The sequence below is a fragment of the Callionymus lyra genome, chromosome 18, assembly GCF_982586985.1.
Source record: "Callionymus lyra chromosome 18, fCalLyr1.hap1.1, whole genome shotgun sequence".
NCBI lineage: Eukaryota > Metazoa > Chordata > Actinopteri > Syngnathiformes > Callionymidae > Callionymus > Callionymus lyra.
This window is the reverse complement of record NC_141835.1, coordinates 1,831,054-1,846,053: the sequence shown is the minus strand read 5'-3', so window position 1 is coordinate 1,846,053 and position 15,000 is coordinate 1,831,054. Positions and strand designations below refer to the sequence as shown.

The 15,000-nt window shown below is 26.7% G+C and overlaps 1 protein-coding gene across 5 annotated transcripts in view; it reads right to left on the bottom strand.

Annotated features, from left to right (window-relative positions):
- The window catches only part of cnksr1 (connector enhancer of kinase suppressor of Ras 1), a 94,177-nt gene that overhangs the window by 24,883 nt on the left and 54,294 nt on the right, over nt 1–15,000 (bottom strand). For 3 of the 5 annotated variants that reach the window (XM_087780599.1, XM_087780600.1, XM_087780603.1), the window contains 5 exons: nt 13,677–13,828; nt 12,830–12,945; nt 11,539–11,696; nt 11,097–11,130; nt 10,865–11,040 (listed from right to left, as the gene is read on the bottom strand). In XM_087780599.1, the coding sequence (XP_087636725.1) occupies nt 10,865–11,040; nt 11,097–11,130; nt 11,539–11,696; nt 12,830–12,945; nt 13,677–13,828 (636 nt within the window). The remainder of the gene's footprint in view (nt 1–10,864; nt 11,041–11,096; nt 11,131–11,538; nt 11,697–12,829; nt 12,946–13,676; nt 13,829–15,000) is intronic. The other 2 variants (XM_087780601.1, XM_087780602.1) reach the window with 2 other exon arrangements.

Sequence of the window (15,000 nt, the reverse complement as noted above, 5' to 3'; positions counted from 1 at the left end):
TTATAGTTGAAAATTGTTTGATTATAGTTGAAAATTGTTTGATTATAGTTGAAAATTGTTTGATTATAGTTGAAAATTGTTGGATTATAGTTGAAAATTGTTGATTATAGTTGAAAATTGTTGGATTATAGTTGAAAATTGTTGGATTATAGTTGAAAATTGTTGGATTATAGTTGAAAATTGTTGGATTATAGTTGAAAATTGTTTGATTATAGTTGAAAATTGTTGATTATAGTTGAAAATTGTTTGATTATAGTTGAAAATTGTTTGATTATAGTTGAAAATGGTTGGATTATAGTTGAAAATTGTTGATTATAGTTGAAAATTGTTGATTATAGTTGAAAATTGTTGATTATAGTTGAAAATTGTTGGATTATAGTTGAAAATTGTTGGATTATAGTTGAAAATTGTTGATTATAGTTGAAAATTGTTGGATTATAGTTGAAAATTGTTGGATTATAGTTGAAAATTGTTGATTATAGTTGAAAATTGTTTGATTATAGTTGAAAATTGTTGGATTATAGTTGAAAATTGTTGATTATAGTTGAAAATTGTTGGATTATAGTTGAAAATTGTTGGATTATAGTTGAAAATTGTTGGATTATAGTTGAAAATTGTTGGATTATAGTTGAAAATTGTTTGATTATAGTTGAAAATTGTTGATTATAGTTGAAAATTGTTTGATTATAGTTGAAAATTGTTTGATTATAGTTGAAAATGGTTGGATTATAGTTGAAAATTGTTGATTATAGTTGAAAATTGTTGATTATAGTTGAAAATTGTTGATTATAGTTGAAAATTGTTGGATTATAGTTGAAAATTGTTGGATTATAGTTGAAAATTGTTGATTATAGTTGAAAATTGTTGGATTATAGTTGAAAATTGTTGGATTATAGTTGAAAATTGTTGATTATAGTTGAAAATTGTTTGATTATAGTTGAAAATTGTTGATTATAGTTGAAAATTGTTTGATTATAGTCGAAAATTGTTTGATTATAGTTGAAAATTGTTGGATTATAGTTGAAAATTGTTTGATTATAGTTGAAAATTGTTGATTATAGTTGAAAATTGTTTGATTATAGTTGAAAATTGTTTGATTATAGTTGAAAATGGTTGGATTATAGTTGAAAATTGTTGATTATAGTTGAAAATTGTTGATTATAGTTGAAAATTGTTGATTATAGTTGAAAATTGTTGGATTATAGTTGAAAATTGTTGGATTATAGTTGAAAATTGTTGATTATAGTTGAAAATTGTTGGATTATAGTTGAAAATTGTTTGATTATAGTTGAAAATTGTTTGATTATAGTTGAAAATTGTTGATTATAGTTGAAAATTGTTGATTATAGTTGAAAATTGTTGGATTATAGTTGAAAATTGTTGGATTATAGTTGAAAATTGTTGGATTATAGTTGAAAATTGTTGATTATAGTTGAAAATTGTTGATTATAGTTGAAAATTGTTGATTATAGTTGAAAATTGTTGATTATAGTTGAAAATTGTTTGATTATAGTTGAAAATTGTTGGATTATAGTTGAAAATTGTTGATTATAGTTGAAAATTGTTGGATTATAGTTGAAAATTGTTGGATTATAGTTGAAAATTGTTGATTATAGTTGAAAATTGTTGGATTATAGTTGAAAATTGTTGGATTATAGTTGAAAATTGTTGGATTATAGTTGAAAATTGTTGGATTATAGTTGAAAATTGTTTGATTATAGTTGAAAATTGTTGGATTATAGTTGAAAATTGTTGATTATAGTTGAAAATTGTTGATTATAGTTGAAAATTGTTGATTATAGTTGAAAATTGTTGGATTATAGTTGAAAATTGTTGGATTATAGTTGAAAATTGTTGATTATAGTTGAAAATTGTTGGATTATAGTTGAAAATTGTTGGATTATAGTTGAAAATTGTTGATTATAGTTGAAAATTGTTTGATTATAGTTGAAAATTGTTGGATTATAGTTGAAAATTGTTTGATTATAGTTGAAAATTGTTGGATTATAGTTGAAAATTGTTGGATTATAGTTGAAAATTGTTGGATTATAGTTGAAAATTGTTGGATTATAGTTGAAAATTGTTTGATTATAGTTGAAAATTGTTGATTATAGTTGAAATTGTTTGATTATAGTTGAAAATTGTTTGATTATAGTTGAAAATGGTTGGATTATAGTTGAAAATTGTTGATTATAGTTGAAAATTGTTGATTATAGTTGAAAATTGTTGATTATAGTTGAAAATTGTTGGATTATAGTTGAAAATTGTTGGATTATAGTTGAAAATTGTTGATTATAGTTGAAAATTGTTGGATTATAGTTGAAAATTGTTGGATTATAGTTGAAAATTGTTGATTATAGTTGAAAATTGTTTGATTATAGTTGAAAATTGTTGATTATAGTTGAAAATTGTTTGATTATAGTCGAAAATTGTTTGATTATAGTTGAAAATTGTTGGATTATAGTTGAAAATTGTTTGATTATAGTTGAAAATTGTTGATTATAGTTGAAAATTGTTTGATTATAGTTGAAAATTGTTTGATTATAGTTGAAAATGGTTGGATTATAGTTGAAAATTGTTGATTATAGTTGAAAATTGTTGATTATAGTTGAAAATTGTTGATTATAGTTGAAAATTGTTGGATTATAGTTGAAAATTGTTGGATTATAGTTGAAAATTGTTGATTATAGTTGAAAATTGTTGGATTATAGTTGAAAATTGTTTGATTATAGTTGAAAATTGTTTGATTATAGTTGAAAATTGTTGATTATAGTTGAAAATTGTTGATTATAGTTGAAAATTGTTGGATTATAGTTGAAAATTGTTGGATTATAGTTGAAAATTGTTGATTATAGTTGAAAATTGTTAATTATAGTTGAAAATTGTTGGATTATAGTTGAAAATTGTTTGATTATAGTTGAAAATTGTTGGATTATAGTTGAAAATTGTTTGATTATAGTTGAAAATTGTTGATTATAGTTGAAAATTGTTTGATTATAGTTGAAAATTGTTTGATTATAGTTGAAAATTGTTGGATTATAGTTGAAAATTGTTGATTATAGTTGAAAATTGTTGGATTATAGTTGAAAATTGTTGGATTATAGTTGAAAATTGTTGGATTATAGTTGAAAATTGTTTGATTATAGTTGAAAATTGTTGATTATAGTTGAAAATTGTTGGATTATAGTTGAAAATTGTTGGATTATAGTTGAAAATTGTTGGATTATAGTTGAAAATTGTTTGATTATAGTTGAAAATTGTTTGATTATAGTTGAAAATTGTTGGATTATAGTTGAAAATTGTTGGATTATAGTTGAAAATTGTTTGATTATAGTTGAAAATGGTTGGATTATAGTTGAAAATTGTTGGATTATAGTTGAAAATTGTTGATTATAGTTGAAAATGGTTGGATTATAGTTGAAAATTGTTGATTATAGTTGAAAATTGTTTGATTATAGTTGAAAATTGTTGGATTATAGTTGAAAATTGTTGGATTATAGTTGAAAATTGTTGATTATAGTTGAAAATTGTTGATTATAGTTGAAAATTGTTGGATTATAGTTGAAAATTGTTGGATTATAGTTGAAAATTGTTGATTATAGTTGAAAATTGTTGATTATAGTTGAAAATTGTTGGATTATAGTTGAAAATTGTTTGATTATAGTTGAAAATTGTTTGATTATAGTTGAAAATTGTTGATTATAGTTGAAAATTGTTGATTATAGTTGAAAATTGTTGGATTATAGTTGAAAATTGTTGGATTATAGTTGAAAATTGTTGATTATAGTTGAAAATTGTTGATTATAGTTGAAAATTGTTGGATTATAGTTGAAAATTGTTTGATTATAGTTGAAAATTGTTGGATTATAGTTGAAAATTGTTGGATTATAGTTGAAAATTGTTGATTATAGTTAAAAATTGTTTGATTATAGTTGAAAATTGTTTGATTATAGTTGAAAATTGTTGATTATAGTTGAAAATTGTTTGATTATAGTTGAAAATTGTTGGATTATAGTTGAAAATTGTTGGATTATAGTTGAAAATTGTTGGATTACAGTTGAAAATTGTTGATTATAGTTGAAAATTGTTTGATTATAGTTGAAAATTGTTGGATTATAGTTGAAAATTGTTGATTATAGTTGAAAATTGTTGGATTATAGTTGAAAATTGTTGGATTATAGTTGAAAATTGTTGGATTATAGTTGAAAATTGTTGGATTATAGTTGAAAATTGTTGATTATAGTTGAAAATTGTTGGATTATAGTTGAAAATTGTTGGATTATAGTTGAAAATTGTTGGATTATAGTTGAAAATTGTTTGATTATAGTTGAAAATTGTTTGATTATAGTTGAAAATTGTTGGATTATAGTTGAAAATTGTTGATTATAGTTGAAAATTGTTGGATTATAGTTGAAAATTGTTGGATTATAGTTGAAAATTGTTGATTATAGTTGAAAATTGTTTGATTATAGTTGAAAATTGTTGGATTATAGTTGAAAATTGTTGGATTATAGTTGAAAATTGTTGGATTATAGTTGAAAATTGTTTGATTATAGTTGAAAATGGTTGGATTATAGTTGAAAATGGTTGGATTATAGTTGAAAATTGTTGATTATAGTTGAAAATGGTTGGATTATAGTTGAAAATTGTTGATTATAGTTGAAAATTGTTTGATTATAGTTGAAAATTGTTTGATTATAGTTGAAAATTGTTGGATTATAGTTGAAAATTGTTGGATTATAGTTGAAAATTGTTGATTATAGTTGAAAATTGTTTGATTATAGTTGAAAATTGTTTGATTATAGTTGAAAATTGTTGATTATAGTTGAAAATTGTTGATTATAGTTGAAAATTGTTGGATTATAGTTGAAAATTGTTGGATTATAGTTGAAAATTGTTGGATTATAGTTGAAAATTGTTGATTATAGTTGAAAATTGTTTGATTATAGTTGAAAATTGTTGATTATAGTTGAAAATTGTTTGATTATAGTCGAAAATTGTTTGATTATAGTTGAAAATTGTTGGATTATAGTTGAAAATTGTTGATTATAGTTGAAAATTGTTGGATTATAGTTGAAAATTGTTGGATTATAGTTGAAAATTGTTGGATTATAGTTGAAAATTGTTGGATTATAGTTGAAAATTGTTGGATTATAGTTGAAAATTGTTGATTATAGTTGAAAATTGTTTGATTATAGTTGAAAATTGTTTGATTATAGTTGAAAATGGTTGGATTATAGTTGAAAATTGTTGATTATAGTTGAAAATTGTTGATTATAGTTGAAAATTGTTGATTATAGTTGAAAATTGTTGGATTATAGTTGAAAATTGTTGGATTATAGTTGAAAATTGTTGATTATAGTTGAAAATTGTTGGATTATAGTTGAAAATTGTTTGATTATAGTTGAAAATTGTTTGATTATAGTTGAAAATTGTTGATTATAGTTGAAAATTGTTGATTATAGTTGAAAATTGTTGGATTATAGTTGAAAATTGTTGGATTATAGTTGAAAATTGTTGATTATAGTTGAAAATTGTTAATTATAGTTGAAAATTGTTGGATTATAGTTGAAAATTGTTTGATTATAGTTGAAAATTGTTGGATTATAGTTGAAAATTGTTTGATTATAGTTGAAAATTGTTGATTATAGTTGAAAATTGTTTGATTATAGTTGAAAATTGTTTGATTATAGTTGAAAATTGTTGGATTACAGTTGAAAATTGTTGATTATAGTCGAAAATTGTTGATTATAGTTGAAAAGTGTTGATTATAGTTGAAAATTGTTGGATTATAGTTGAAAATTGTTGATTATAGTTGAAAATTGTTGATTATAGTTGAAAATTGTTGGATTATAGTTGAAAATTGTTGGATTATAGTTGAAAATTGTTGATTATAGTTGAAAATTGTTGATTATAGTTGAAAATTGTTGGATTATAGTTGAAAATTGTTTGATTATAGTTGAAAATTGTTTGATTATAGTTGAAAATTGTTGATTATAGTTGAAAATTGTTGATTATAGTTGAAAATTGTTGGATTATAGTTGAAAATTGTTGGATTATAGTTGAAAATTGTTGGATTATAGTTGAAAATTGTTGATTATAGTTGAAAATTGTTTGATTATAGTTGAAAATTGTTGATTATAGTTGAAAATTGTTTGATTATAGTCGAAAATTGTTTGATTATAGTTGAAAATTGTTGGATTATAGTTGAAAATTGTTGATTATAGTTGAAAATTGTTGGATTATAGTTGAAAATTGTTTGATTATAGTTGAAAATTGTTGGATTATAGTTGAAAATTGTTGGATTATAGTTGAAAATTGTTTGATTATAGTTGAAAATTGTTGATTATAGTTGAAAATTGTTTGATTATAGTTGAAAATTGTTTGATTATAGTTGAAAATGGTTGGATTATAGTTGAAAATTGTTGATTATAGTTGAAAATTGTTGATTATAGTTGAAAATTGTTGATTATAGTTGAAAATTGTTGGATTATAGTTGAAAATTGTTGGATTATAGTTGAAAATTGTTGATTATAGTTGAAAATTGTTGGATTATAGTTGAAAATTGTTTGATTATAGTTGAAAATTGTTTGATTATAGTTGAAAATTGTTGATTATAGTTGAAAATTGTTGATTATAGTTGAAAATTGTTGGATTATAGTTGAAAATTGTTGGATTATAGTTGAAAATTGTTGATTATAGTTGAAAATTGTTAATTATAGTTGAAAATTGTTGGATTATAGTTGAAAATTGTTTGATTATAGTTGAAAATTGTTGGATTATAGTTGAAAATTGTTTGATTATAGTTGAAAATTGTTGATTATAGTTGAAAATTGTTTGATTATAGTTGAAAATTGTTTGATTATAGTTGAAAATTGTTGGATTACAGTTGAAAATTGTTGATTATAGTCGAAAATTGTTTGATTATAGTTGAAAATTGTTGGATTATAGTTGAAAATTGTTGATTATAGTTGAAAATTGTTGGATTATAGTTGAAAATTGTTGGATTATAGTTGAAAATTGTTGGATTATAGTTGAAAATTGTTTGATTATAGTTGAAAATTGTTGATTATAGTTGAAAATTGTTGGATTATAGTTGAAAATTGTTGGATTATAGTTGAAAATTGTTGGATTATAGTTGAAAATTGTTTGATTATAGTTGAAAATTGTTGATTATAGTTGAAAATTGTTGATTATAGTTGAAAATTGTTGGATTATAGTTGAAAATTGTTGGATTATAGTTGAAAATTGTTGATTATAGTTGAAAATTGTTAATTATAGTTGAAAATTGTTGGATTATAGTTGAAAATTGTTTGATTATAGTTGAAAATTGTTGGATTATAGTTGAAAATTGTTTGATTATAGTTGAAAATTGTTGATTATAGTTGAAAATTGTTTGATTATAGTTGAAAATTGTTTGATTATAGTTGAAAATTGTTGGATTACAGTTGAAAATTGTTGATTATAGTCGAAAATTGTTTGATTATAGTTGAAAATTGTTGGATTATAGTTGAAAATTGTTGATTATAGTTGAAAATTGTTGGATTATAGTTGAAAATTGTTGGATTATAGTTGAAAATTGTTGGATTATAGTTGAAAATTGTTTGATTATAGTTGAAAATTGTTGATTATAGTTGAAAATTGTTGGATTATAGTTGAAAATTGTTGGATTATAGTTGAAAATTGTTGGATTATAGTTGAAAATTGTTTGATTACAGTTGAAAATTGTTTGATTATAGTTGAAAATTGTTGGATTATAGTTGAAAATTGTTGGATTATAGTTGAAAATTGTTTGATTATAGTTGAAAATGGTTGGATTATAGTTGAAAATGGTTGGATTATAGTTGAAAATTGTTGATTATAGTTGAAAATGGTTGGATTATAGTTGAAAATTGTTGATTATAGTTGAAAATTGTTTGATTATAGTTGAAAATGGTTGGATTATAGTTGAAAATTGTTGATTATAGTTGAAAATTGTTGATTATAGTTGAAAATTGTTGATTATAGTTGAAAATTGTTGGATTATAGTTGAAAATTGTTGGATTATAGTTGAAAATTGTTGATTATAGTTGAAAATTGTTGATTATAGTTGAAAATTGTTGGATTATAGTTGAAAATTGTTTGATTATAGTTGAAAATTGTTTGATTATAGTTGAAAATTGTTGATTATAGTTGAAAATTGTTGATTATAGTTGAAAATTGTTGGATTATAGTTGAAAATTGTTGGATTATAGTTGAAAATTGTTGATTATAGTTGAAAATTGTTGATTATAGTTGAAAATTGTTGGATTATAGTTGAAAATTGTTTGATTATAGTTGAAAATTGTTGGATTATAGTTGAAAATTGTTGGATTATAGTTGAAAATTGTTGATTATAGTTGAAAATTGTTTGATTATAGTTGAAAATTGTTTGATTATAGTTGAAAATTGTTGATTATAGTTGAAAATTGTTTGATTATAGTTGAAAATTGTTGGATTATAGTTGAAAATTGTTGGATTATAGTTGAAAATTGTTGGATTACAGTTGAAAATTGTTGATTATAGTCGAAAATTGTTTGATTATAGTTGAAAATTGTTGGATTATAGTTGAAAATTGTTGATTATAGTTGAAAATTGTTGGATTATAGTTGAAAATTGTTGGATTATAGTTGAAAATTGTTGGATTATAGTTGAAAATTGTTGATTATAGTTGAAAATTGTTGGATTATAGTTGAAAATTGTTGGATTATAGTTGAAAATTGTTGGATTATAGTTGAAAATTGTTTGATTATAGTTGAAAATTGTTTGATTATAGTTGAAAATTGTTGGATTATAGTTGAAAATTGTTGATTATAGTTGAAAATGGTTGGATTATAGTTGAAAATTGTTGGATTATAGTTGAAAATTGTTGATTATAGTTGAAAATTGTTTGATTATAGTTGAAAATTGTTGGATTATAGTTGAAAATTGTTGGATTATAGTTGAAAATTGTTGGATTATAGTTGAAAATTGTTGGATTATAGTTGAAAATGGTTGGATTATAGTTGAAAATGGTTGGATTATAGTTGAAAATTGTTGATTATAGTTGAAAATGGTTGGATTATAGTTGAAAATTGTTGATTATAGTTGAAAATTGTTTGATTATAGTTGAAAATTGTTTGATTATAGTTGAAAATTGTTGATTATAGTTGAAAATTGTTGATTATAGTTGAAAATTGTTGGATTATAGTTGAAAATTGTTGGATTATAGTTGAAAATTGTTGATTATAGTTGAAAATTGTTGATTATAGTTGAAAATTGTTGGATTATAGTTGAAAATTGTTTGATTATAGTTGAAAATTGTTTGATTATAGTTGAAAATTGTTGATTATAGTTGAAAATTGTTGATTATAGTTGAAAATTGTTGGATTATAGTTGAAAATTGTTGGATTATAGTTGAAAATTGTTGATTATAGTTGAAAATTGTTGGATTATAGTTGAAAATTGTTGGATTATAGTTGAAAATTGTTGGATTATAGTTGAAAATTGTTGGATTATAGTTGAAAATTGTTGGATTATAGTTGAAAATTGTTGATTATAGTTGAAAATTGTTTGATTATAGTTGAAAATTGTTTGATTATAGTTGAAAATTGTTGATTATAGTTGAAAATTGTTGGATTATAGTTGAAAATTGTTGGATTATAGTTGAAAATTGTTTGATTATAGTTGAAAATTGTTGGATTATAGTTGAAAATTGTTGATTATAGTTGAAAATGGTTGGATTATAGTTGAAAATTGTTGGATTATAGTTGAAAATTGTTTGATTATAGTTGAAAATTGTTTGATTATAGTTGAAAATTGTTGGATTATAGTTGAAAATTGTTGATTATAGTTGAAAATGGTTGGATTATAGTTGAAAATTGTTGGATTATAGTTGAAAATTGTTGATTATAGTTGAAAATTGTTTGATTATAGTTGAAAATTGTTGGATTATAGTTGAAAATTGTTGGATTATAGTTGAAAATTGTTGGATTATAGTTGAAAATTGTTGGATTATAGTTGAAAATGGTTGGATTATAGTTGAAAATGGTTGGATTATAGTTGAAAATTGTTGATTATAGTTGAAAATGGTTGGATTATAGTTGAAAATTGTTGATTATAGTTGAAAATTGTTTGATTATAGTTGAAAATTGTTTGATTATAGTTGAAAATGGTTGGATTATAGTTGAAAATTGTTGATTATAGTTGAAAATTGTTGATTATAGTTGAAAATTGTTGATTATAGTTGAAAATTGTTGGATTATAGTTGAAAATTGTTGGATTATAGTTGAAAATTGTTGATTATAGTTGAAAATTGTTGATTATAGTTGAAAATTGTTGGATTATAGTTGAAAATTGTTTGATTATAGTTGAAAATTGTTTGATTATAGTTGAAAATTGTTGATTATAGTTGAAAATTGTTGATTATAGTTGAAAATTGTTGGATTATAGTTGAAAATTGTTGGATTATAGTTGAAAATTGTTGATTATAGTTGAAAATTGTTGGATTATAGTTGAAAATTGTTGGATTATAGTGGAAAATTGTTGGATTATAGTTGAAAATTGTTGGATTATAGTTGAAAATTGTTGGATTATAGTTGAAAATTGTTGATTATAGTTGAAAATTGTTTGATTATAGTTGAAAATTGTTTGATTATAGTTGAAAATTGTTGATTATAGTTGAAAATTGTTGGATTATAGTTGAAAATTGTTGGATTATAGTTGAAAATTGTTTGATTATAGTTGAAAATTGTTGGATTATAGTTGAAAATTGTTTGATTATAGTTGAAAATTGTTAAATAGTTTATATTAACGAGCAGGAAAGTTTCTTAAGTACTAATACTCGGTAATAAACCACTAAACTCACCTGTTGACAGGTGTACCAGTAGAGGGCGGAGCCTTTGAGGACGAACCAGAATCGCTGCCACTTCTGCGTGATGAAGACACTGCTGTCCTTCCTCTTCTTCCACAGCCATCCATCACAGTCGGGTCTGATCAGCTCGCGGCAGGAAACACGCCGGCGGCTCAGAGCGCTGCTCATTCCTGAGAGACACCAGTTCAAAGGTCGTTCTTCATCCTGAAGGTCGTGGAATATTTACCTTTGGTGGAACTTTTCTTGGTTTCTTTATTTCCCTGGAGGAGAAGAAGATGAAGATGAAGATGAAGATGAAGATGAAGATGAAGATGATGATGATGATGATGATGATGATGATGATGATGATGATGATGATGATGAAGATGAAGATGAAGATGAAGATGATGATGATGATGATGATGATGATGATGATGAAGATGATGATGATGATGATGATGATGATGAAGATGATGATGATGAAGATGATGAAGATGAAGATGAAGATGAAGATGAAGATGATGATGATGATGATGATGATGATGAAGATGATGATGATGATGATGATGATGATGATGATGATGATGATGAAGATGAAGATGAAGATGAAGATGATGATGATGATGAAGATGAAGATGAAGATGATGATGATGATGATGATGAAGAAGACATGAGATCTAGTTCCTCACCGTGTGTCCCACCATCTCTGGACATGAGCTGACGCTGGACCTCTCCTGACCGAAGCCCTGAGGAGAAGTTTGGAAGAAGCCGAAGGGAGACGGACTCCTGGGAGAAGGTGAAGGTTCTCGTCGTCTGCTGAGTCCTGGAGAGAGTCTGGAGTCTTCAGCTGGACGAGAACGATGGTTACACACTTTCAAGAACCACAGTAACACACTTTCAAGAACGATGGTTACACACTTTCAAGAACCACAGTAACACACTTTCAAGAACGATGGTTACACACTTTCAAGAACCACAGTAACACACTTTCATGAACGATGGTTACACACTTTCAAGAACCACAGTAACACACTTTCAAGAACCACAGTAACACACTTTCAAGAATCACAGTAACACACTTTCAAGAACCACAGTAACACACTTTCAAGAACCACAGTAACACACTTTCAAGAATCACAGTAACACACTTTCAAGAACCACAGTAACACACTTTCAAGAACCACAGTAACACACTTTCATGAACGATGGTTACACACTTTCAAGAACCACAGTAACACACTTTCATGAACGATGGTTACACACTTTCAAGAACCACAGTACCACACTTTCATGAACGATGGTTACACACTTTCAAGAACCACAGTAACACACTTTCATGAACGATGGTTACACACTTTCAAGAACCACAGTAACACACTTTCAAGAACGATGGTTACACACTTTCATGAACGTTGGTTACACACTTTCAAGAACCACAGTAACACACTTTCATGAACGATGGTTACACACTTTCAAGAACCACAGTAACACACTTTCATGAATGATGGTTACACACTTTCAAGAACCACAGTAACACACTTTCAAGAACGATGGTTACACACTTTCAAGAACCACAGTAACACACTTTCATGAACGATGGTTACACACTTTCAAGAACCACAGTAACACACTTTCATGAACGATGGTTACACACTTTCAAGAACCACAGTAACACACTTTCATGAACGATGGTTACACACTTTCAAGAACCACAGTAACACACTTTCATGAACGATGGTTACACACTTTCAAGAACCACAGTAACACACTTTCATGAACGATGGTTACACACTTTCATGAACCACAGTAACACACTTTCATGAACGATGGTTACACACTTTCAAGAACCACAGTAACACACTTTCATGAACGATGGTTACACACTTTCAAGAACCACAGTAACACACTTTCATGAACGATGGTTACACACTTTCAAGAACGACACACATTTATGTCATTCTTCTACACCTCGAGTCTCACCTGCAGCGGGTTCAGGTGATAATGATGACGTCACAGCTTCTTCAGGCTCCTTGAAGGGAGACGCGCCTCGCTCCTCTTGGCCACTAGGGGTCGCTTCTGAGCCCTGAACGGCTCTCCTGGATCAGAATGATGTTGATCTTAATTTATTGTTTATATTTGTGTAGAAAAATCTTACATTTCTTAGTGTTAAATATTTAATCTATAATAGTTTGATAATGAATTAATTAATAGTTTTCATTCATACAAACCATGATCTTTTATTATTCATTATTTAATTTAGGAGCGAAAACTTAATTTTCAAATGATAAATATTTGTTTAATTTAGGAAAATAAGTTTCATAAAATAGTATTTGTATCTAAATATTTAACATAAAATAGTATTTCATCTTTTAAATAATAAAATAATCTTAATTTATTAGTATTTTCTCTGTATATAATTATGTTACATTTACATTTGTTTACATTTCTATATAAATATTTAACATAAAATTTGTAATAGTTGTATTATATTATAATAATAATATAATAATTATATATTATTGACTCGATTAATATTTATTTTTTTATTTTTACGAAACATAGTTATATATATTTTCATTTGATTGTATTCTGTTCATTATGAATAATTTTAGACTTTTTTGAAAAGTATTTTGGAATCAAAATAAAATAAATAGATCTTAAGAAATGAGTATTTTCTTGTTCCATAATCATGTAACATGTATTTATTTATATTTAAAAGTGTTAAATCTGTAACATTTTTACACTTTAATTCATAAAAACACAACAACATGTGACTCACGCTCGAGAATATAAACAATAAAATATACATTTTCAATCTGGTTCTCACCTAAACGACAAGGATCTGACAGAAGCTGCGACTCTTTCAAATATGGAGTGTCTGGGATTGTCTTCTCCTTCTTCTTCCTCCTCTTCTTCCTCCTCCTTCTCCTCCTCCTTCTCCTCCTCCTTCTCCTCCTCCTCCTCCTGTTGATATGTTATCTAGAAGGAGTCGAGAACCTTCAGGTCTGAGGTCTGCAGGATAAGATCTTCTGGATCTTGTGTGAAGAACATGTTTCTCACACGACGAGTGTTTGACTGAACTTTATGTTCTGACCTCTGACCTCTAATGTGACTTTTCAAGACTCAACGTCCAGCGAATCAACTGGATTATGATTCAATGATTCAATCCATGAGATTCTCCAGTTTCTGTGACTCTTTTTTACAATCTACTCTAGCAACAACTCTAGCTAACTCCAGCTAACTCCAGCTAGCTCTTGCTAACTCTAGCTAACTCTAGCTAACTCAAGCTAACTCTTGCTAACTCTTGCTAACTCTAGCTAACTCTATCTAACTCAAGCTAACTCTTGCTAACTCCAGCTAACTCTTGCTAACTCTTGCTAACTCTTTCTAACTCTTGCTAATGCCTGCTAATGCCTGCTAACTCCAGCTAGCTCCTGCTAACTCTTGCTAACTCCAGCTAACGCCTGCTAATGCCTGCTAACGACCTGCTAACTCTAGCTAGCTCCTGCTAACTCCTGCTAACTCTTGCTAACTCCTGCTTACTCTTGCTAACTCTTGCTAATGCCTGCTAACACCTGCTAACTCCAGCTAGCTCCTGCTAACTCCTGCTAACTCCAGCTAATGCCTGCTACTGACCTGCTAACTCCAGCTAGCTCCTGCTAACTCTTGCTAACCCCAGCTAACGCCTGCTAACGACCTGCTAACTCCAGCTAACACCTGCTAACTCCTGCTAACTCCTGATAACTCTTGCTAACCCCAGCTAACGCCTGCTAACGACCTGCTAACTCCAGCTAGTTCCTGCTAACTCCAGCTAGCTCCTGCTAACTCTTTCTAACTCCAGCTAACGCCTGCTAACGACCTGCTAACTCCAGCTAACACCTGCTAACTCCTGCTAACTCCTGCTAACTCTTGCTAACTCCAGCTAACGCCTGCTAACGACCTGCTAACTCCAGCTAGTTCCTGCTAACTCCAGCTAGTTCCTGCTAACTCCAGCTAGCTCCTGCTAACTCTTGCTAACTCCAGCTAACGCCTGCTAACGACCTGCTAACTCCAGCTAACACCTGCTAACTCCTGCTAACTCTAGGTTTGTCTATTTGTCTATTTTATTGAACTTTAGTTCCACGATGGCAAACACACATGACATCGAGAGA